Source organism: Macrobrachium rosenbergii, chromosome 10 (genome assembly GCF_040412425.1).
Source record: "Macrobrachium rosenbergii isolate ZJJX-2024 chromosome 10, ASM4041242v1, whole genome shotgun sequence".
NCBI classification, from domain to species: Eukaryota; Metazoa; Arthropoda; class Malacostraca; order Decapoda; family Palaemonidae; genus Macrobrachium; species Macrobrachium rosenbergii.
The window spans coordinates 41,629,815-41,653,637 of NC_089750.1; the positions used below are offsets into that span (position 1 = coordinate 41,629,815).

General features: G+C 43.2%; 1 protein-coding gene across 7 annotated transcripts in view; it reads left to right on the forward strand.

Annotated features, from left to right (window-relative positions):
* The window catches only part of LOC136842602 (unconventional myosin-XVIIIa-like), a 1,295,621-nt gene that overhangs the window by 683,072 nt on the left and 588,726 nt on the right, over positions 1–23,823 (forward strand). For all 7 annotated transcript variants that reach the window (XM_067110180.1, XM_067110181.1, XM_067110182.1 and 4 more), the window contains one exon: positions 14,546–14,756. In XM_067110180.1, coding sequence (XP_066966281.1) covers positions 14,546–14,756 — 211 coding nt within the window. The remainder of the gene's footprint in view (positions 1–14,545; positions 14,757–23,823) is intronic.

A 23,823-nucleotide genomic window follows, 5' to 3' on the forward strand; every position in this document is an offset into this window, starting at 1 on the left:
CTAGAGCTCAGAACGTAAACAATAATTGTAATTGCTAAGAGGACTTACCTTGATTTTGCATCTGTTCAACAGGGAATGGGGAGGTCGCCTTTCAAATCAGTCAAGTAACTTTAAATTGAATTTATGTACAAGCTGAGCAAACAGAAAATTAATATGGAATGGCCGACTGAGCAGCAAAGAAAGCACATGCAATATGCAATAAAAGCAAGACTATGCATAGCAAATAAACAAATCTGGGAAGGGCTACAGCCTTGAAAGAGTTTGACATGCAAATGAAAACCACTGCTGTTGAGACTGGCTGATAAATAATAGATTTTAGCACAATATGAACACAGAGGGGTGGCCGATCACGTGCCTCTGGACCGCTGGTAGTCAGGAGACTCTTGCACATAGCAAGATGGCAGTTAAACATCTAAGGTTATTTGGTTCACAAGGGAGGGGCAGAAAACTCGAAGAGCCAGATAACCGGACTCTGAAAAAGAATTCCAGGTTAGCATTCAGATATACTGACTTTCTCTCACATGAAATTACTTATTCACGACTGAGGAAATTGTCAATTAGATTTAATTAGCACATGGTAACACTATGGTGGAAATGCTCTAATTATTATCACAGAACAAACTCAATTTAAGCTTGGAACAAGTCATGAGGGCAAATGTGCATGCTAGGCTGTGGGAAACAAAGGGGCTTTGTTTTGGGAGAGTGAAAAGTTGGAAATACTGAAAAGGGAGAGAAATTCATGAGAAGGAAAAGAGCACTGCAGTTACTTGCAACTTCAAGACGTACCTTACTGCATCTGTGCATGGAGCTCACTTGCAAAAAATGAATTACGGCTGCAGAAGTCCCAACACATGGCCAGTGTAAAGAGGGAAGGATGTAAGGTGTCAAAGAAACGAGCAGGTAAAAGTTACTGCTACTTTATTACAGATCCAGGCAGTTTATATAGCGGCCGACTGGCGCCGGACCGCGAAAGACAATGAAATTGACTGTGACCTGAGGTCGAAACAATAAACAATAATATGCAGTGAACGAGTACAAATTACAACACAAAACATACAGAACTTCAATATGGGTACAGTCTTGATGCCTGTGAATGAAGAAACATATGATACACAATGTGTGACATTTGTATAAATACGTATAAAGTAAAAATGGTTAAAATGCGTGACCTGGCACGTTTTAGGCGTGACTAATTGAGTTTGAAGAAAATGGGAAGTCACCAAAGAAAACATGCTCAGCGGAGACTTAGTTAATGGCACCGCTGAAACACTACGCTGGCGTTGATGTGGTGACTTTACAAATACTCCCCCCCCAAGACGAGGGACGCGTCTGACTAATCCCTGTATCTGCTGGGACGCTGAAGGGTGCCGCTGCTCCTTGAAGATAACGGAGGGGTCTCCCGCCTGTGAGGCTGCTGGTTGGGCGGTCCCTTCCTGGGGCGGCCACGCCTGCGGGGGTGAGGGCGTGCTGGAGTGCGGTTGGGCGGAAGGGGTGCTGTGTCACTGTCGGGACTCTCCGACAGAAAGGCGGGCTTTAAGCGGTCTATTGAAACCCAGTCGTCCTTCCCAGGGAGTGCCAGTCAGAACGCCTTGCTGTTCCGTTCCAGCACGTGGAAGGGTCCCCTGTAGGGCTTGGTTATATTAGTGGTGGACGGACGGCGTCGACTCTGACGAAGACGTGGGTGGCGGATGACAGCTGTGGCGGCATGAAGGTGGTTGATTTGTCGATGTATGAGCGCCTGCAAGGGGCAAACTTGCCGGCCACGTCGCGGAGCCTCTGCAGTGATGGGGAGTGGCGTTCATCCGTCACGAGCTCTCCTGGCACCACGAGGGGTTCCCCATAGGTTTGTTCGGCCGTAGACGGGGTGCCGTCGGCTCTGGGGGCGGTTCTCAACCTGAGGAGGACCCACGGGCAGCTGATGTTTCCAGTCCTCGGCGGTGCAGCGGGCCATGAGGGATGACTTTAGGGACCTGTGGAATCGTTCGACCAGGCCGCTGGCCGCTGGGTTGTATGCCGTGGTGGTGTGATGCGTGGTTCCCAGCAGCTGAGCCAGGGCGGACCACAACTCGGAGAGGAAGGCGGGGCCCCTGTCGGTTGTGATGTGATCCAGGACGCTGAAGCGGCTAACCCAACTGGAGAGCAGGGCCTCGGCGCACGCGCTGGCGGTGGCTTCTTGCATGGGTGTGGCTTCGGGCCACCTCGTCGAACGGTCTACCACCGTCAGGAGGTATCTGGATCTGCCTGATGGGGGAAGGGGCCCGACGACGTCGATGTGGATGTGGCCGAAGCGGCGCTCTGGCTGTGGGAGCTCGCCTACCCCCGACTGCGTGTGACGACCCACCTTACTGGTCTGGCACTGCAGGCACTGTTTTGCCCAGGACATGGCGTCCTTTTGCACCCCATGCCAGTTGAACTTTTTTGAAAGCAGCTTGGCCGTGGTCCTGCCGGAGGGGGGTGAGAGGCCGTGAATTATGTCGAATACCTGGCAGCGGCGTGAGGCTGGAACCAAAGGGCGGGGCTGACCTGTGCTGATGTCGCAGAACAGGCTTGGGCCTTCGGGGCGAGGGTCACGTCCCGCCACTTGAGGGACGTGATAGCGGTGCGGTATGCTGGGGTTTCTGGGTCAGCGGCCTGCTCTCTGGCAAGGTCCTGGTAATCCACACCAAGCTGCACTGCGTTCAACTTGACTCTGGAGAGGGCGTCTGCTACGGGATTTTTCTTGCCGGGGAGGTACCTGACGGATCAGGTAAATTTGGCTATGGCTGAGAGGTGGCGCTGCTGTCTGGAAGACCATCGTCCCCTGCTTCGTGAAGGCGTGAACCAGTGGCTGATGGTCTGTGAAGATTGTGAAGGGCGTCCCCTCCAGGAGGAACTTGAAGTGCCGAACTGCGCGGTACATCGCGCAGAGTTCCCTGTCGAAGGTGCTGTAGCGGGTCTCTGCGGGATTGAACTTCTTGCTGAAGAAGGCGATGGGCTGGGGGGCGCCGTTGATGATTTGCTCCAGAACAGCACCGCAGGCTACGTTACTGGCGTCTGTCGTCAGCTGGAGGGGGGCCTTGGGATCCTGGTGTGCCAAGGCGGTTGCCTTGGCGAGGGCGGCCTTCATCAGGGAAAAGGCCTGCTGCTGGCTGGGTCCCCAAGACAGGGACTTCAGTTGGCCTTTTAGGACTTCCGTCAGGGGGGCCGTGGTGTGCGCGATCCCGGGGATGAACCGCCTGTAGAAGTTTACCATCCCAAGGAACTCCTGGACGGCCTTGACGGAGGTGGGGGTCGGGAACCTGGCTACGGCTGCTACTTTCGATGTAAGAGGGCGGACGCCTGTCGGAGACACCTCGTGACCCAGGAACTCTGCTTTCTGGACGCCGAAGGTGCACTTGTCAAAGCGGACGACGAGGCCGTTCTCTTGGAGGCGCTGCAGGACTGCCCTGATGTGTGTCTGGTGTTCGCTGTGAGACCTGGAAATTATGAGAATGTCGTCAACGTAGCAGACGCAGAACTTTAGGTCCCCCAGGATGCTGTCCATGAGCCGCTGGAAGGTGGCCCCGGCGTTCCTCAGCCCGAAAGTGGAGAAGGCAAACACATAGGACCCGAAGGTCGTGATTATGGCTGTCTTTGGTATGTCCTCTGGTGCAACAGGTACCTGGAAATAAGATTTAAGAAGATCCAATTTAGTGAATACTTTGGCCCCGTGAAAGGAGGCCGTGAGATCCTGCATGTTGGGTAGAAGGTAGTGGTCGGGCTCTGTTGCAATGTTGAGCCGCCTGTAGTCACCGCAGGGTCTCCAGGAGCCGTCCGGTTTCTGCACCATGTGGAGGGGGGAGGCCCACGGACTGGAGGCTTTCCTGCAGATTCCCATCCGCTCCATCTCCGCGAATGCTTTTTTCGCCTCCTGAAGGCGCTGAGGGGGAAGCCTCCGGAACTTCGCATGTGTCAGGGGCCCTTTAGTCATTATATGGTGGTATATGCCGTGCTTGGCTGGGGTCCCGGGGACTTGGCGAAGCAGGGAACTCCGACAGTAGGTGTGCATACTGGTGGGGGGCGACGGCGCTGATGGTGGGTCTGGGTCCCGCTGTTGGGAGAGACCGGCAGGAGTTGGTATCGAGGAGGCGCTTGCGCGCCACGTCGACTAGCAGGCGAAGTGCGCCAGAAAATCGGCCCCCAGGAGTGGGGTTCCTCGTCGCGACGATGAAGTCCCAGGAGTAACTCTGACCAGGATGGAGATCGACAGGGGCCTGGTGCCGAGGGAGAGGATGGGGGTTCCGTTGGCGGCCGTCAGGAAGGCGGCCGGGTCTGGTGTCTGGTTGCGGTCCTCTCTGGATGCGGGAAGATCGATTTAAAGGCCCCTGTGTCGACCAGCATCATCCTGCCGGGAGGCGGTGTCGCGGACGTAAAATCCTACTGTTTTTGAGGCCCTGGGTTCTTCGGCTGCCATGGCGGCCTGTCCTGCTGGCCGCCGCCCCCGTTTTTGAACGGGCGAACGAGCAGGGCGGCAGGCAGTTTCGGGCATCCTTTCCGAACCACTTGTGGTAGCAACAGAAGCCCGGGACCTCCATCTGCTGTGGTTGGTGGGCGTCTGTTGGCGATGGCGTTGACGGGCTGCTCGTCCTCTTCAGGCTGGACGGAGCTGACCGGCTGTGTGGCGGTTTTAGCCGCTGTGAAGCCTTGACGGAGTCTGAGATGTTGCGCCGTCTCTATGAGGTCCTTGATAGGCATGGTGTAGGGGTGAGCGATCTGGTTGCGTACCTCCGGGAGGAGTTGGCGAAGGTAGATTTCCCGTGCGAAGCTTATCTCCTGCCGCTTCTTTGTGCCACCCAAGTCTGGTAGTGACAGGAGATCCACGACCATGCTCCAAGCGTCTCTTGAATTGAGGTCGTGGCGTGGGTTTATGGCAAGGTCGATAGCACGGGCGGCCCGCTCGGCGATGGGCAGGGAGCAAGCTTCGAGGAGGAACTTTTTTGTGGTGCTGTATGTGAGGGTGTGTGTTTGGTACTCGCGAGATGAGTTTTCTGTACACGTCCTCGGAAGGGCGTTGAGCACTGTGTCGGCCTGTAGGATTTCGTCTGTCAGGTCCGCGATTCTGAAGTGGCTCTCCACCCTGCGCAGCCACATCGATGGGTTCCCCTGCATAAATGGTGGCAGTTTTACGGTGAGGGCGGCCCGCGATTGTGTTGCCCGACCGTCGTGTGTTCGGGGCGCTGGTGTGGAGTTGCGGGAGGGCCTCGATGCGGGGGTGGGCACGGGTGTGATGGGAGGTAGGTAAACCTCCGAGTCCGCGAGGTCCGCGTTTAACTGCATGAAGGAGGGGATACCGGCGTCCATGCTCGCTCCTTTGATCCCTTACTGGGTGGGGGTTTCGCGTCAGTACGCACTTTCGTGCGCCGTGTGGTTCCGCTAGTGACGCTGGTGGGTTACGCCCGGCGAGTCAGCACGCTCAAACACTGGTTACAGCGCCGTGTTTAGGCCGCTAAGAGCATTTTGGAGAAATCCTGGAGCCAAGACTAAGTCGCCGTGTCGGTCCGTTAATGGCTCCGGGATACTCCGGGGGTCACCACTGTAAGGTGTCAAAGAAACGAGCAGGTAAAAGTTACTGCTACTTTATTACAGATCCAGGCAGTTTATATAGCGGCCGACTGGCGCCGGACCGCGAAAGACAATGGAATTGACTGTGACCTGAGGTCGAAACAATAAACAATAATATGCAGTGAACGAGTACAAATTACAACACAAAACATACAGAACTTCAATATGGGTACAGTCTTGATGCCTGTGAATGAAGAAACATATGATACACAATGTGTGACATTTGTATAAATACGTATAAAGTAAAAATGGTTAAAATGCGTGACCTGGCATGTTTTAGGCATGACTAATTGAGTTTGAAGAAAATGGGAAGTCACCAAAGAAAACATGCTCAGCGGAGACTTAGTTAATGGCGCCGCTGAAACACTACGCTGGCGTTGATGTGGTGACTTTACAAGGACAGCACCAGCTTGGCACTTTGGTGGTCTGATGCAGAGTGACGGAGAGAGGTCACGAGGCATCCCCATTCAATTTCTAGAGTTGGGCACAGAACATCAGTCGATCAGGAAGGAGCAATAACAACCAGCGCAAAGGTTGAAGGGAAATAGGTCTTAAGTTAAGTCTACTAAGGGTCAGCATAGCAGCCCAATTACGGTCCTGACTGGTCTTTCTTCCGTAACGGCTTTCTGTTCCCCAAAATCATACGATGCTGGGGTTAAGACGCCTACATTTGTCCCCCCCCCCATTGGGGTCTCCCCCAGCCACCATCAAATTTGATTTCCTAGCTAATGGGCTGGAGGGGTGAATTTTCTAAATGTGTGAAAATATATATACATTATATATATACACATACATATACATATACTGTATATATGCATATATATATATACATATATGCATATATACATAGATACATATATATATATATATATATATATATATATATATATATATATATATATATATATATATATATATATATAATATATATATATATATATATATATATATATATATATATATATATATATATATATATATATATATATATATATATATATATATATATATATATATATATATATATATATATATATATATATATATATATATATATATATATATATATATATATATATATATATATATATATATATATATATATATTTAAAGGCAATATCACAGAAGAAAGTGAAATAATGGAGTGGTACTAGGCCTTTTGACTTACTGTCCTTTACTTAGCAGACTGAAGAAATATAAAATTAAGTTTTCAAAGAAAGCTGTATGAATGACAGATTGGGATTATAAAGGAATCTGTGTACCTTGAATCCAACACAGTTGAAGAATTAGTAGACCTACCAAAACAGGGGTAAATATTTAAGAGATTTTACAAAAGAATAGGCCCAACAGCTCAGAAGCAGGGAAAGCTCAATGAAAAGATTACACAGGGAAAGAGACTTACAACCAAAAAATGAGCATGGAAGGAATAAGCTGATTACATATGTTATAAAAATACAACTCAGTAATTCTCCTTATGCTAAACAATAACAATTTTTGCTAAGTGAACATTTTCACAAAAAAAATATATTAACCATGCGAATGCATAGAACATGTATATAAGGTAACTAATTAGTAACTAAGTCAGTTATTTTATCTTAAGGTCATTCTTGAACATTTTACTAATACAGGGGTCCAAATAGTACATGCCAGGGCTGAGGTTAAAATTACAACTGAAAGTAAACTGTATAATAGCAGATTCTAAGAGATTTCGTGAAGAGAAACCTTTCGATCTGGGAATCACTGAAGTTTCAGACCAATTTATCCCATGAGAGTTTTCACTGGAATGAATGAATATTGCATTGGATGTTTTCACAGTTTTGACAGAGTACTTGTGCTGTTTAATTCGTACTTCTAAATCCTTACTGGATCTGCCGATATAGAAAGAATGGCAGTCCAAACATGGAATTTTATATGTTATGTTGTTGCTTTCCTTTAGGCTACTTTTTATTAACATTCCTTTTAGTGAGTTTTTATAGGAAAAATCCAGGTTGACAAAAGATTTTAACAACGATTTTATGGTTTCAAAACCACTAAAATAGAGCAAGCTAAGAGTGATCTTATGATTTTCTTTCTCCATGTTACTTTCACTATAAAACTTTTTGTGGGCTTTATTTTGGCTGTCTAGTATATATATGAAGGATAACACAAAATTGTCCCTATTTTTCTTATGTATTCGATTTCTTGATCCAAATACTGGGGACTGACAATGCTCAATGCTCGTAAAAACATAGAAGAACAATTGATATTTTGATATTGAGGAGGTGGCCTGATTAAAAATGGACATAAGTTGTTGGTTGGTTCCTATAAATACTGAATTTGCATTGAAATGGTTCTCTATGTATTAAAACATCTAAGAAAGGGAGGCAGTTGTCTTTTTCTAATTCTAAAGTAAACTTAATGGTACCTGGTAATTCAAATTAGAGAGTAAATCATTTACATCAATACCAGCAGGCAAAACAGCAAAAATATCATCAACACATCTATACCACATTAGAGGAGTACAAATGATACTAAGTGAATATCTTTTTCAAAGAATTCCATATACAAGTTTGAGAGGAATGGGGATAAAGGGTTGCCCATTGTCATGCCAAATATTTGTTGGTAGAATTCACCATTGAAAATAAATTTACAATCACAAATGCACAGTCTAGTGAGTGAAATAATATGGCTTACAGGTAGAGGTAATTCATGATGTGTTAGTTCGTTGCTAAGATACTGTGAAATAGAATCAATAGGGACTTTAGTAAAAAGAGAACAAACATCAAAACTAACAAATCTATCATAATTTATCAACTAAATCTAGTGAATTATATATGTGAGAATGGAAGATAGTTCCAAGTAACGGGGACAAGAGCCTGGTAATATATATTGAAAGTACATATGATACTGAGCCAACAGTACTGATAATAGGCCGCATAGGATTATTTTCTTTGTGCGTTTTTCTTAATCCATACAAGTAAGGTAACGAGAAATTTTACTGACAACTGACCTATTAGTTCTTTTTTATCTTTAAGGATTTTTTTTCTCATTGCCATTGAAATTTTTTATGACTTGAACAAGAGGATTTTTTTGTTAGGTTTTTGTAAGTCGTACCATCATCCAGTAGGATTGCATACGTGATATGTAGTTAGCTTTATCTAAAATTACAATACTATTCGACTCATCAGCTTTTGTGACGTGGATTTTATTGTCTTTTTTAAGATTGGTCAAACTTTTCTTATAACAAGCAGGGAAATCACTTTCATGACTAACATTGGCAGCTCCATAGACAGTTCTTTAAATTATGTCACCATGATTTTGAGGAAGATCACAATATTTTTCGAATTTACATAGGGACAACGCAGTCATTAAAGCAGAGGGTCTATTCAGTATAAAAAATGATAAACCATACCCGAGTGCACTCACAACATTTTCACTTATTTGTATACTTATAAGTTTACAACGCAATCATTACGTGTACTATTAGTCCAGCCACTGTTGTTAATAAGATTTTTAGGATAAATTGAACTGAAAGTTCAGTGATTGCCAGATCAAAAGATTTCTCTTCACAAAATCTTTTAGAATCTGCTATTATACAGCTTACTTCCAGTTGTAATTTTAACCTTAGCTCTGGCATATATTATTTGAACCCGTGTATTAGTAAAATGTTCAAGAATGATCTTAAAGATAAAATCATTGACTTAATTGCTAATTAGTTATCTTACGTATATTTTCTATGTACTCGTATATTGAATATATTTTTTTGTGAAAATGTTCACTTAGCAAAAATTGTTATTGTTTACCATAAGGAGAATCATTGAGTTGTGCTTTTATAACATATGTAATCAGCTTATTCCTTCCATGCTCATTTTTTGGTGGTCATTCTCTTTCCTTGTATAATCTTTTAATTGATTTTAACCTGCTTCTGAGCTGTTGGGCCTAATCTTTTGTAAAATCTCTTTAAATATTTACCCCTCTGTCATTTACATGAGCTTTTTTTGTAAACCGATTTTTATATTTCTTCAGTCTGCTAAGTAAAGGACAGTAAGTCGAAAGGCTTAGCACCACTCCATTGTTTCACTTTCCTCCATGGTATTGCCTTTATTTATATACTCATCATGTTCCATATTTTTGTGGTTCAATTGGACATTAAAGGACGTTTGTAGCTTACTGATTATATATATATATATATATATATATATATATATATATATATATATATATATATATATATATATATATATATATATATATATATATATATATATATATACATACATACATACATAAAATATATACATATAATATATATGTATACATATATAATATATATATACAGTATATATATTATATATATATATATATATATATATATATATATATATATATATATATATATATATATATATATATATATATATATATATATATTTTGTTACAGGCTGGACTCGGTTTTGATGAGAATTTACACACAAAATTATAATTGATACTGCCACGAAACCAAGGGAGCCCAGTCTGCAAACAAAGGGGGGAGTTAATGAAGACTTACCTCAGAATTTTCCTGGAGTTATACTTTAAGGTGGAAGGTCGCCATATTGGAATTTAGAATTCTTTGCCAATTTACAGTGGTTTATTCAGGGAAACTTAACAAATTAACATTAATAAATTAACAGTTAGACACCATACAACATGATCACTTAGGGACAGATTCAAAATAGGCACTGTAACGATAACGACAAGGATTGGCAATAAGCAAGTGGATAGAAATGGGGCCAATCTGCAATATTCAGTTCAATGATAACAATCACAGTCAGTCTGCCCTGATTACGTGGAATATTAATGTCTATGATGGTGTTCCAGGATGGGGGGGAAAATCTTCATGAAAAATGTTGGCCACAACGGAAACTTCTCTGAACTACGACCAGGAAATGTGGTGGCAGATGGGTATGGAAGCAGGGAATTTTGCGATCGTACCATGTGTATCGCCCTGAAATAGACGGTTTGCGTTAGCCCTTCTCACACTAAGGGAAATGGAATCTTCCTACAGAAGATTACACCACACTTTCTTAAATACAATACATAAATTATCCTAGAAGGTGCTTTTGATGAAAGCCCGAGGTTTGAAATAGCGAGTGCGTCAACAATGGACACGTAATTATACGCGCCCAAAGATAACTACCGCTTGGTTATTTTTAACTTAACAGCTAGAATAGCCCTTAGATTGCACTGGTGGAGGGATAAATGATTGTTTATCGGGATCGTTACTCGAATTCACAGTACGTAAATGGCAAGGCATGGGGATACAGGCAAGATTTGGACAAAGGGGAAGATTGTTTCGTGGAGGAATAGGTTAAAGTTTAAAAGACATGGAAATTAGAGAGTTAAGTATAAGGGACAGGGCTGGCTAATTGACTACTAGCAAACACACGAACCTCTCATAATTGTTACCGGCGCCCACAATATGATTGGCTGTCCGTCGACGATCGTCACCACCAGCGGCGAAAGGAGAATCGCGGAGCTTCCGCTCCAGATGAAGTCACGGAGATCTCTCTCCCTTTTTGAACAGCAGATCGCATTCGCGTTGGGGGCGGGGGGCCCCAGCTGTACCTGCAAGCAAGCCAAGAAAGCCAGCAAGGAGGGTATGGGAAAAGCACACTTATGTTAATATGCCTATAGAAGCAAATCAACTGTTCCCCAGCCCTTAAATGCCCTTCTGCCCTTCCTAATCCCTACACGCCTCCCCCATCGCGCAATGGGGGAAAGGGGTTTGGGAGTATTGTTTTTCGCATCGTACGATTCGTAAGGGGGGGAAAACTAGGTGTGTTCTGGTAGCAGGGGGGTTTTAAGAGGGAGGCTCATTGTCTTCCCCGGCATGGGCATTTTCTGTAGGCTTGGAAGGCGTGTGTTCTCTGTCCTTATGAGTAAAACAACGGAGTTCCGCCATATTGGCGCCAGCTGTACACTAATGGGAATTATATCCTAGAAATAAGTTAGCTAGAAAGGAGCTAAATAGGAGGGGGGAATGGATATTCTTTATATATATATATATATGTATATATATATATATATATATATATATATATATATATATATATATATATATATATATATATATATATATATATATATATATATATATATATATATATATAATCAGTAAGCTACAAACGTCCTTTAATATCCAATTCGCTCTACCTTGGAAATAATATATTTTCATATATGTTACCGAAGGGAATTTTTAGTTGATAATAAGTTCGTCGTCCCGTGGGCTCGAACCAGCGACGGACAAGAACTCAGGACTACAGTGGACGCTTAACCCACACGGCTAGCAAGTGAGGTATAAGTGGATATCGACTCCCATATACAAATCTCCCGTCGAACTCAGGTGTTTGTATTTAGAGACGATATCCACCCACCTCTGCCATGTTAACCGTGTAGTGCGTTTGTCGCACACAGCCATATTATGACTTTTTATCACATCAGTGTGATTCACATACAGTCAGTAAGCTACAAACGTCCTTTAATATCCAATTCGCTCTACCTCGGAAATAATATATTTTCATATATGTTACCGAAGGGGAATTTTTTAGTTGATAATAAGTTCGTCGTCCCGTGGCCTCGAACCAGCGACGGACAAGAACTCAGGACTACAGTGGACACTTAACCCACATGGCTAGCAAGTGAGGTATAAGTGGATATTGGCTCCCATATACAAATCTCCCGTCGAACTCAGGTGTTTGTATTTAGAGATGATATCCACCCACCTCTGCCATGTTAATCGTGTAGTGCGTTTGTCGCATGCAGCCATATTATGACTTTTTATCACATCTCCGTGATTCATATACAATCAGTAAGCTACAAACGTCCTTTAATATCCAGTTCGCTCTACCTCGGAAATAATATATTTTCATATATGTTACCGAAGGGGAATTTTTTAGTTCATAATAAGTTCGTCGTCCCGTGGGCTCAAACCAGCAACGGACAAGAACTCAGGACTACAGTGGACGCTTAACCCACACGGCTAGCAAGTGAGGTATAATTGGATATCGGTTCCCATATACAAATCTCCCGTCGAACTCAGGTGTTTGTATTTAGAGACGATATCCACCCACCTCTGCCATGTTAACTGTGTAGTGCGTTTGTCGCACGCAGCCATATTATAACATTTTATCTTTATCCCATCACTGTGATTCATATACAATCAGTAAGCTACAAAGTCCTTTAATATCCAATTCGCTCTACCTCGGAAATAATATATTTTCACATATGTTACCGAAGGGGAATTTTTTAGTTAATAATAAGTTAGATCGTCCCGTGGGCTCGAACCAGCGGCGGACAAGAACTCAGGACTACAGTGGGCGCTTAACCCACACAGCTAGCAAGTGAGGCATAAGTGGATATCGGTTCCATATACAAATCGCCCGTCGAACTCAGGTGTTTGTATTTAGAGGCGATATCCACCCACCTCTGCCATGTTAACCGTGTAGTGCGTTTGTCGCACGCAGCCATATTATGACTTTTATCACATCACCGTGATTCATATACAGTACAATCAGTAAGCTACTGGCGTCCTTTAATATCCAATTCGCTCTACCTCGGAAATAATATATTTTCATATATGTTACCGAAGGGGAATTTTTTAGTTGATAATAAGTTCGTCGTCCCGTGGGCTCGAACCAGCGACGGACAAGAACTCAGGACTACATGGCAGAGGTGGGTGGATATCGTCTCTAAATACAAACACCTGGGTTCGACGGGAGATTTGTATATGGGAGCTGATATCCACTTATACCTCACTTGCTAGCCGTGTGGGTTAAGTGTCCACTGTAGTCCTGAGTTCTTGTCCATTGTTGGTTCGAGCCCACGGACCCACGAACTTATTATCAACTAAAAATTCCCCTTCGGTAACATATATGAAAATATATTATTTCGAGGTAGAGGAATTGGATATTAAAGGACGTTTGTAGCTTACTGATTGTATATGAATCACGGTGATGTGATAAAAAGTCATAATATGGCTGCGTGCGACAAACACACTACACGGTTAACATGGCAGAGGTGGGTGGATATCGTCTCTAAATACAAACACCTGAGTTCGACAGGAGATTTGTATATGGGAGCCGATATCCACTTATGCCTCACTTGCTAGCCGTGTGGGTTAAGCGCCCACTGTAGTTCTGAGTTCTTGTCCGTCGCTGGTTCGAGGCCACAGGACGACGAACTTATTATCAACTAAAAAATTCCCCTTCGGTAACATATATGAAAATATATTATTTCCGAGGTAGAGGGAATTGGATATTAAAGGACGTTTGTAGCTTAATGATTGTATATGAATATGTGATGTGATAAAAAGTTATATATATATATATATATATATATATATATATATATATATATATATATATATATATATATATATATATATATATATAATAATGCCTACCCTCTACACCCATCCCACACGGTGTTCATATATATACCCATATATATATATATATATATATATATATATATATATATATATATATATATATATATATATATATATATATATATATATATATATATATATATAAATCCATATATATATATGTATTGTATATAAATCCATCCCATTGTTCTTAGATGAAATTCAAATTTATTTTCGTTTCCATTTTCCAGCAGTTTGGAAATCCATAGTGTATTTATTCTACATTTATTAGTGCTATTACAAGAATGTGTTTAGTCAAATGACTCATCCAAAGACAATGATCTGAATAACCTTGGTATTGTGAGACAAGGTGCTAGCTAGCACTGGCAGCCAGCTGATGTTTGTATAAATAACTGTTCATATAGATCGTCCCGAAGAGCAGATTTACTCAGGACTTTCACAGAACCATTTTTGGAATGTGGATTTTACATAGCACCTTGTGAATTTTTAAATTACTGACAGTCACCAAAAAATGTGTTAAAGATCATTTATAATTTTAATTTTGCTTTATTACAGGTCATTCAGATGTTTAAAGGCTGTAAGCTGGAAGACATGCCACCTCATATTTACTCGGCTGCTCAGGCCTCCTACCGTGATCTTTTAGCTACTCGTAGAGACCAAAGTATCGTTTTCCTTGGAAGATCGGGAGCTGGCAAGACAACAAATTTCAGACATGTTTTGCACTATCTGGCCCTGGCAGCTGGGACCACTAATAAAATATTGACAGGTAATTGTGTATATGCCCATAATTTGGTTTAAACTGTGGAGAAAATGAATGTTTTAGTAGAAGAGGGAGAGCAGAAAATGTGTCATTGAACATTCATTCATGTAATATACGACAACATGGTTTGATGAAACGGAAGTGAGGATTTCACATAGGAAGATAGATGCTACATGGGTAAGAATAAAGACACTGAAGAGGAGTTAGGAGATTGTATGGCAGTATTGTAGGTTCATTATGGAGTATTTTTGTTGTTAGCAGGGCAGGGAGAGGGAAGTTTTAGTAAGTGGTAGGTTTGGGAAATTTTTTTATGTATAAAGGTAGGGGATGAAAGAGACAAAATTTCAGAGGCATAACATTCTTTAGTATATGTGATAACATTTTAACTGAGAAACTTGTGTACTAGAGAATATTATGGTGGTATTCTAATAGTTTACCGGGGAATGCCTGGTAAATTTTAACTGATAAACTGTATACTAGAGAATGTGTGAGTTCCTCATTGGGCGAGTGGGTTCCGTTCTCAGCTAGCACTCTGCTGGCCGCGAGTTCGAATCTCTGATAGACCAATGAAGAATAAGAGGAATTTATTTCTGGTGATAGAAATTCATTTCTCTCTATAATGTGGTTCAGATTCCACAATAAGCTGTAGGTTGTGGTTCAGATTCCACAATAAGCTGTAGGTCCCGTTGCTAGGTAACCAATTGGTTCTTAGCCACGTAAAATAAATCTAATCCTTCGAGCCAGCCCTAGGAGAGCTGTTAATCAGCTCAGTGGTCTGGTTAAACTAAGGTATATTTAACTCTTTAGGGAATGTGTGGTGGGATTTTGATTAAGAAACTTTGTATGCCCGTGAATTGAGAGGTGACATTAAGATTGGTAAAGGAAAAAACAGCATTGGTTTAGAAAAGTAAGGGTGTGTTTTTTTTTGTGAAGTTGTTTATATAGAAGCACTCGCAGGAAAGGTGAAAGGAAAATTCGAAGACACTGAACTTTCGTCTATTTTTGAAGACATGATCACAGTAAGAGTGAAATTGCAAAGTGAAAAGTTTAAAATGTAAGAAAAATTGAAGTTTGTTGCAGTAATTGTAGGACTCTTCATTTGTCTCATTAGTGTTCCTTTTATATAATTTTCCTCTTCCTACTTTTTCCTTTCCCACATGTGGTATATGATAGGTGGTTCTCCGAGTGCTATTTCACTCTCAGGTGGCCTCTTTTACTGCTAAGTAGGTTGGTCAGCCCACATATTTAGTCCAACACCCCTTGCGGGTTTGTATGTGTGGGTTGGTGATATCATCACCGTATTTCTTTGGCAAGTCATAGACATAATTCAGGAAGTAAAGGCTGCATCTTAGCAACTTGTGTGATCCCTGACATCAGTCTAGATTGAAGTACTTATCTTGAGGACTGAATGGGAAGGGATGATCTCCTTTCCCACATCTCTGTTTTTATCCTTCAGACCCTTGCCAGTGGTGACCTTCCTAGTCCCTCTCTTCATTGTAGCCATGTCAGTTAAATACGCTATGTTTTTTAGTTGGCTGGTAGGAAAAGGTCTTTGCTGGTCAACCACAGAGGCAAGCATAGAGGCTCCAGTTTATATAGCAAGTTTAATAACATGATGCATGTAAATTCCCTCACTGTAACAGCGCATTGTTTCTATGTTGGGACTAGATGGGTAATTAATGGGTTTTATGTCATTCATTTGTTCCAGAAATAATCTAATGATTCAATAACATAGTTCCAACTGGTGACCTAATCTAATTAAGTAATTGTCTGTCTGGTGGGGTAACTTTTAGCTTTAATTGACGGGATTACATGGGTCTTAGGTAGAGCAGGGCTACATAAATTTTAGTAATTAATCATTAACTCATCAGCCGAAGGCCCCATGTAACAGTGGTGACCTTAGCCACAATCTCTAATTAATTCACAGAGATAAAGAATCTGGAACCAAATTAACCACAAATTAACTTCAAAGAGAAAAGTCAGATCATATTAATTTCAAGCTAATTCTTCCAAACAAGGAGACAGGCCAAGGTATAATAGCAGTAAGAATACCATTTTTACAATTAAGAAATTAGCGTAGGTAGGGAGTGTGCATTGACTGAGAGCAGCTGTAGTTTACAATTTACAAAATTTTAAAGAAACACTTTTGCCGCGTTCAGAGACCGAGCTCTGCATTCCACTCAAGGTCGCTTAAGTAAGTTACCGAGAAAAGATTTAATATTTTGCTATTTCCCTGGCCAAGGATTAATGCATGATATTGATCTTTGAACGAGTTAGCTATTGCATGACAGTACTGGGAGAACATGTTCCCAGCGTTTCTCTCGTAGGATAGGGCAGACAAATTTACGAAGTCCATAGAATTTCCAAACCAGCAACCATTTGTCACTACAGAGAGGCCACGGACTGAGCATGACGAAGTTAATAAGTTTCCATATTGAGGAATCATATTGCGTTTCCTTGCCATTAATATCGCAAAGCAATGATGACTGGACAAATTTCATTATTTGCATTTTCAGTTAACGTAAATTCCGGCCAGTCAGGATGTCACAGATCCATTCTTTTTGTGTCTTAAATGGCCCCTCAGTAAATGTGGCGGATTCTTGGAGCGTTTAAGTCAGCGCGATAAAGGGGAAAAAAAGCGTAGATCCTAGTAAATTCATTTTCCATCTCCATAACGTGAAATCACTTGCATTGTTGGTGTATTTAAGTAAAACCTGTATTCCTACATTTGCTTAGTTCGTTTTGTGAGAGGAATTCGAGTGCTTTGTGTTTTTTTCATTGTAAATAAACACCGCAACTCGGGAGGTCGTGTATCCCTCCGCCAGTCTGCTTCTAGCCATGTGTTTTGAATTTCACTGTGTTATAACGGGACTTGTCCAACATTTTGGGAATGGGTTAACCGGTCTCCAGTCCGCCATCTTAAAACCCTTGTTGTTGTTTGTGTGATATTGTTCACCTGTGTGACGTCACGATAGTCCAGTAGCGTCCGCTGCCTCATATGCCACTTTGGGAACTACTTTGCCTTGCATGGTAATCATTCTCTCTAATCGTAGAAAGAAAATAGACTTCGATCGATAAGGAAATAGATATAGGATTCCATACAATAAATAAAAGCAAGAAATAATTTAGTCAGGGAATTACTATTTATGAAACATAACAAGAAAAGTTCCTATACAAATACACTGATGTAGGGAATTATATAAAAAGAAAAGAACTTATCATTTTAACCATACTTGTCAGTGTAAGACGTATGACTGAGGGGGCAACAGGGAAGGTTAAGATTGCTTAGACAGTCCCTTAAAACAGCCCAAGAAGACGTGTCTCCAAATAAGAAACCTGCCAGTGTGCAGTTACAATAATTTTACTGATTTTCTCAAGCAGCACAAACTTTGCTGGATGAGTATTTCTCTCTCTCTCTCATTCAAGTAAGCATTCAGCATAAATCCAAAGTGTACATGCACCGCCTTCCTCGAAAGAACGGGCCGACATATGAATAATTCATTAAAATAAAGCAGATAAACAGAAACACCTCTGTCCCACAGATAGATGAGGACAAGTTAAGCTAAAATCACAGTTAGAAAACTGTCTGTCATGAATGAGGACTTTTATCCGACCTCAGTGCAAAACGTAGCCTTCCTCCCTCTGCATGAAAAGGAAGTAGCACAGCGGGTACTGGGAACTAGTCAATCACGAGGGCCTCAAAGGAACCACTATTTATTTTCCCTTTCCACAGTGCCGCTAATTTGAAGCACTGTCACAAACTGAATAGCTTACCTATCGCTTTCTTTTACCTTCCCTTTCTTTCCTACGTATTAGTTACACACTGCTTGGGTAGAGTGCATTTTCCCCTTAAATACAAATTAGATTGGACTCAAGTCAAGTGTTGTTCCTAGGAAGATACTGGCACCATAGTGCCACCGAAGAAAAAAAAACAGGAAAAAGAAACACAGAAGAAAAAGTTCTTTTGTGACTACCTAAGTTACACCAGTACATAGAGGTACTGAGTGCCACCAGTGTGACCTTTACGCGGCACACTCAACCACAGTGCCATCTTATTGAAAAGGTGCCACACCAGTGGAGAGTCACCCTAAATCTGAGGGACACTTCCTTGCTGCCCAAGTACGTCCAGTCAATCCGGATAGACGCCCTTACCCACCAGAACCATGGCAACAGATAATCATAGAGTCATCATGGAGCTGGGGAAGGTGGCAGGTCTCACGGAATTGGACCTCACCAAGTGGGTTAAGGAACACCTGGATGACTTGGCCAAGCAAGAGAAGGAAGAAAGACTGGAACGGCGGAATCATGAAGCCGAGCGGAGGAGGTATGAAGAACAGAGGCAGCTGGAAGATGAAAGAGAAGAATGGAGAAGACAGCAAAAACTAGCTCTCAAAGAAAAGGAGCTCAAGCTGGAAAAGGCTAGGAGGGAAAATGCCGAAGCTATGGCTATACAACATGCCTCCAATCCCACACCTGGTGCACCAAATGCTCTGATCTCAAGCATTAATTCCCTCATCCCCAAGTGGACTGAGGACGAGCCAGAAGCATGGTTGGAAGAAATAGGTCTTTGACAACTATAGCACCACCAAGACAGAGAGGGCCTTAGTGCTTGCCAAGCACATGGAGGGAAAAGCTAAGGCAGCCCTTCGCTCACTGGAGGAGAGTCTAAGAGGCAACATGGTCGAAGTGAGTAGAGTCATCACGAAGGCCTACGAAATAACCCCGGAGAAATTGGAACAGCGGTTCCGAGGTCTTGCCAAGGAAGTCTGTTGGTCCTGGACTGAATGGGCCTGTCACAAGACCCAGTCTGGTACCCGCTGGTTCGACTCTTTGTCTTGCACTACGTTTGAGGACCTCTTCAATCGGACCATGCTGGAGGATCTTTACCAATGCATGCCTGGGCTCTTTGTCTTGCACTACATTCGAGGACCTCTTCAATCGGACCATGCTGGAGGATCTTTACCAATGCATGCCTGGGCCCCTTGCTGTATATCTCAGTTATGATAAGCAGCCCACCACCCTTATGGAAGCCTGTCGTATGGCTGATTTATGGGAAACCTTTAACCAGTCCCACAGCACATCTCAGCAGCACATAGTGCCAGCCGGGTACCTCTCAGGCTCGACTGTAAGAGATTGCGGCACACTGAAGCCAAGTGCTGCTACAAGCTAGGCACTAGTAAGCAGCCTCCTACTAACAGCCAGAACTCCTCTCCCTCTACATCCACTCAACCTTTTCCACCAACAGTCACTGCAGGTCACTGAGCCCCTACAAAGGGCCCGTGCCGATCCTGTGGTGCTGCTGGCCACTACAGTGTTGGACATCCGGCCTGTCCACATCTTGTCACCACCACCAAGTTCGTCAACCTCATTAGTACCTCATTCTCCACGGCCGGGCCGCAAAAGATACTTTACCCCGAGAGACTGGAGACCTAGTTCATCTCGGTGGCCCCCTTAAGGGCTCTAGCCTGCCCGTGGCCCTTCTGGTCACGGTCGACACTGCAGCAGACGTGGGCCTAATTTCCAGGGCCCAAGTACCAGCCAGTGCCATGGTTGATGAACACACCTGGTGAGAGATGAAGTGGATGGAGGGCCACACCACAACCGTTCCCACAGTCAAGCTCCAGGTCATGACACCTTGGGGCATGCTACCCCACTGCCTTGGTGTGGTGGGTGGAATTCAGCCCAGAGTGGATTTCCTGTTGGGTTGGGACCTCCTCTGGGGAAGCCTTTCCCCCACGTGTCCATACTCCTGATAATTCTGTCCTTTGTTCCTTTTCGTCTTTTATTTACTAAGTGAATCGACGTTACGCGTTGTTCCATATCCCGGGCATCTGTTGCAGTGCACAAGCAGCCTACTTGAAGGTAAGTCTGGAATTGACAAGTATTTGCCGACCTGCTGGTATTTTTCCCATTGTGCTTCCATTTTTTCCTTTCCCCCCCCCCTTCCTTAGCCACTGACTAAAGATCCTGATGGAACCATATTCCCTGTATGAAGTCGAGTATATGAAGTATAACCGTTATTGCCTAGTGAGATTGCAGAAGACATTCCCCTTGCAGTAAGTAGGATTTAGGGAGAGGTCAATTATAAGTAATACTCAGGCAAGCCTTGGAACCTGATCATACCATTGTTTGGAAGAGGAATAGCCTTTAGTATACTAGAATTGCTTACAACAGGGCCACGAGAAAGCTCATCAGTTGCGTTATGACTGAAGTAGTGAAAATATTTCTGTGTCCAAAGGGGACTGCTTGGTTCATGTAAATTCCCTCACTGTAACAGTGCATTGTTTCTTTGTTGGGACTAGGTGGGTAATAAATGGGTTTTATGTAATTCATTTGTTCCAGAAGTAATCAAATGATTCAATAATATAGTTCTGACTGGCAACCTAATCTAATTAAGTAATTGCTTGTCTGTTGGCATAACTTTTAGCTTTAATTGACAGGATTATGTGGGTCTTAGGTAGAGCGGGGCTACATAAATTACAGTAATTAATAATTAACTCATCAGCCGAAGGACCCACGTAACAATATATAATTTATATTGTTACATTCTGGGGCCAGCTGGAAAAATGGGATTGGTTTCTTTTAATTAACTACCTTGAAAGCCAACACAAAGCACCCAGAATGTAAGTGGTAAAGGGAATGGATAAACTGACTTACCTTGATATTACATCTAAGTAAACAGAGAATTGGAGGTAGCCATGGTTTGGGAGGGGTCTGAATTAACCAGTTGTATACTTTAAACTGAATTTATTTACAAATGAAGCAATCAGGAAATTAAGATGAAAAGGCTGACGGAGCAGCAAGGAAGCACATACAATGTGCAATAAAATTAGACAATGGGTAGCAAATTGCTGAATATAAAAAGGCTACAGCCCCGAAAGAGTTCAACATGCAATTCACCGTGAAGGTTGCTACTGGTTGAATGATTTTGTGGATAATGTGCTTGGGTATCAAGGGGAGCTGTCCAGTGTCTCAGACTGCTAATCAGAAGACTCTTGCACTTAGCAGGATAGCAGTTAGACGTCTATGCTAGGGTTTTGTTCTAGGCGGGGGCACAGATCATCAAAGGGGCTGGATAACAGGTTATGGAAGAGAATTCCAGGTTAGCATTCTTAATCGAGTGAGTTTCTCTCACATAAACTTAAGTAGGCACGATGGAGGAATTGATCAATTAGATTTAATTAGTCTGTGGTAACACTATGGAGGGGCAAGCTAATTCTGACCACTGAATTAATTTAATTTGAGTTTGCTAGTCATAAGGGGCAAGCTGTTGGGTTTTATTTGGATGAAGGGGGCCTTTGTTAGGAGAATGAAAAGTTGGAAATTCGGAAAATGGAGAGAAATTCACGAGAAGAAAAAGCAGAGACTGGCGTTGTTGCACCTCATATCGTACCTGATTGCCTCTGTGCAGGGAGCTCGCTTGCAGCAGACAAATTGCAGCCGCAGAGGTTCACAACGCCAGTGTACAAAGGAACGGGACTGCTCTCACGATTAGTGAGTCTGGTGCCTTGAGTGGAAAGGAGTCCTCTGAGGTCTGTGTAGGCGCGTAGCGTCTCGTGTTTCTGTTTGCGGTGTTGGGCACAAGACATTGGTCGATCTGAAATGCAATTTCCACCAGTACAAAGTTCAAAGGGAAATAGATCTTATGGCTAAGACTCTTAGGTAAAGAGAGCAGCCCACTTACATCCCTAACTTGCCCTTTGTGCTTGACAAAAAACATCCAGTGGTGGGGGTAAGGAGTGGTATTGTTTCCCCCAAATCAGGTGATCTGGAGGGATAGGCCTACCTCCATTCACTTCCCTGTCATGGCCTCTTCTCAGCTGCCTTTAAATTTGATTTTCTATGTAACAGGCTAAAAGGAAGGAATGGAAAATATATAAGAGCTCCCCCCTTTAAAAAGGCATTCACTCCCTTTCGGGCTTGAAGGCCTTGGCTAAGTAAGTCATTCGTCCTGACTAAGCAGTTAGCTTCCCTAAATAAATTGTGCCTTTGCACTGCAGCTAGCTAAATGGACCTACCTAATTGCTAAGAGGGGTACTAGTTTTGCTAACTTACTTACTACAGCAGAGCCTAACCTATGCAACGGTACTTACAGACTTCTACTGGCTGTCTCTGATGACAGGGGAACTCTACTCCTAGGCAACGGGTGCATGGTAAATGTGTTTTGTTGACATAGCCTACTATCCTATGGCCCTGGCACTAAATTAAATGACACTGACATAACTAAAGGCAAGTAATTATGAGTTACGCAATGCTTTACGGAGTAACACATGCAACAATTTTGGACATGAACAACCTGAAGGGTTAATTATGGTAAGCAGTGGGGTGTGTACCAGCTTGAGTATTGGATAGTTTCCTCATAAGGTTATTATCAAGGTTAGTACTACGAGATGCCTAGGGTGTTAGATGTTAGTCTGCTTGGGCAGAGATCACGCAGGCTACTTTCTGTGGGTAGGTGCCAGGGTCACTCTGAGATGGAAACGGCACTGTGCCAATGGGACACGAGTGCCAAGGAGAGCTTGTGGTTCGTATTGGTTAGTTGGATCTCTTCCGTCCCTTCTTCTTCTGGTTCCTCCAAGGCCTGGCTAAGCCATTCCTAGGAGGTGATGAGGGCACTGACTCTGGGGAAAGGCCAGAAGTGCTATCAGGAGCAGGATTATAGGTAGCCCTGGTAGCTATGGGCAGGCTCCCTAATTCGGCTGCTGCAACAACCGTCGTATGGGTAGAACCAGCATCTGCATCCCGGCCGGACAGTTCCTGGTTGACCAGAGAAGGTGTAATGTTAATGTCTGCCAGAGGTTCATCCTCAGCAGATGAAAGTGATTGAGAAGAAGAAACGTCAGGGGTCGGAGGCTCACAATTTGCAATGACCAATTCGGTGAGGTTTGGAGGATATCTCGTAGGAGGATCCGTGACATGATTTGGATCCGGCACTGGCACTAATTCGGGACCAGGCACAGAGGTTAAGGTTAGTGGAGGCGCTACATCCAAGATAGATGGAGCTTGGCACTGCTCGGGGCTTTCAAGTGGCACTGGCAGAGAATTGGAGTCAGGCTTGGCTGACAAGGGCCTC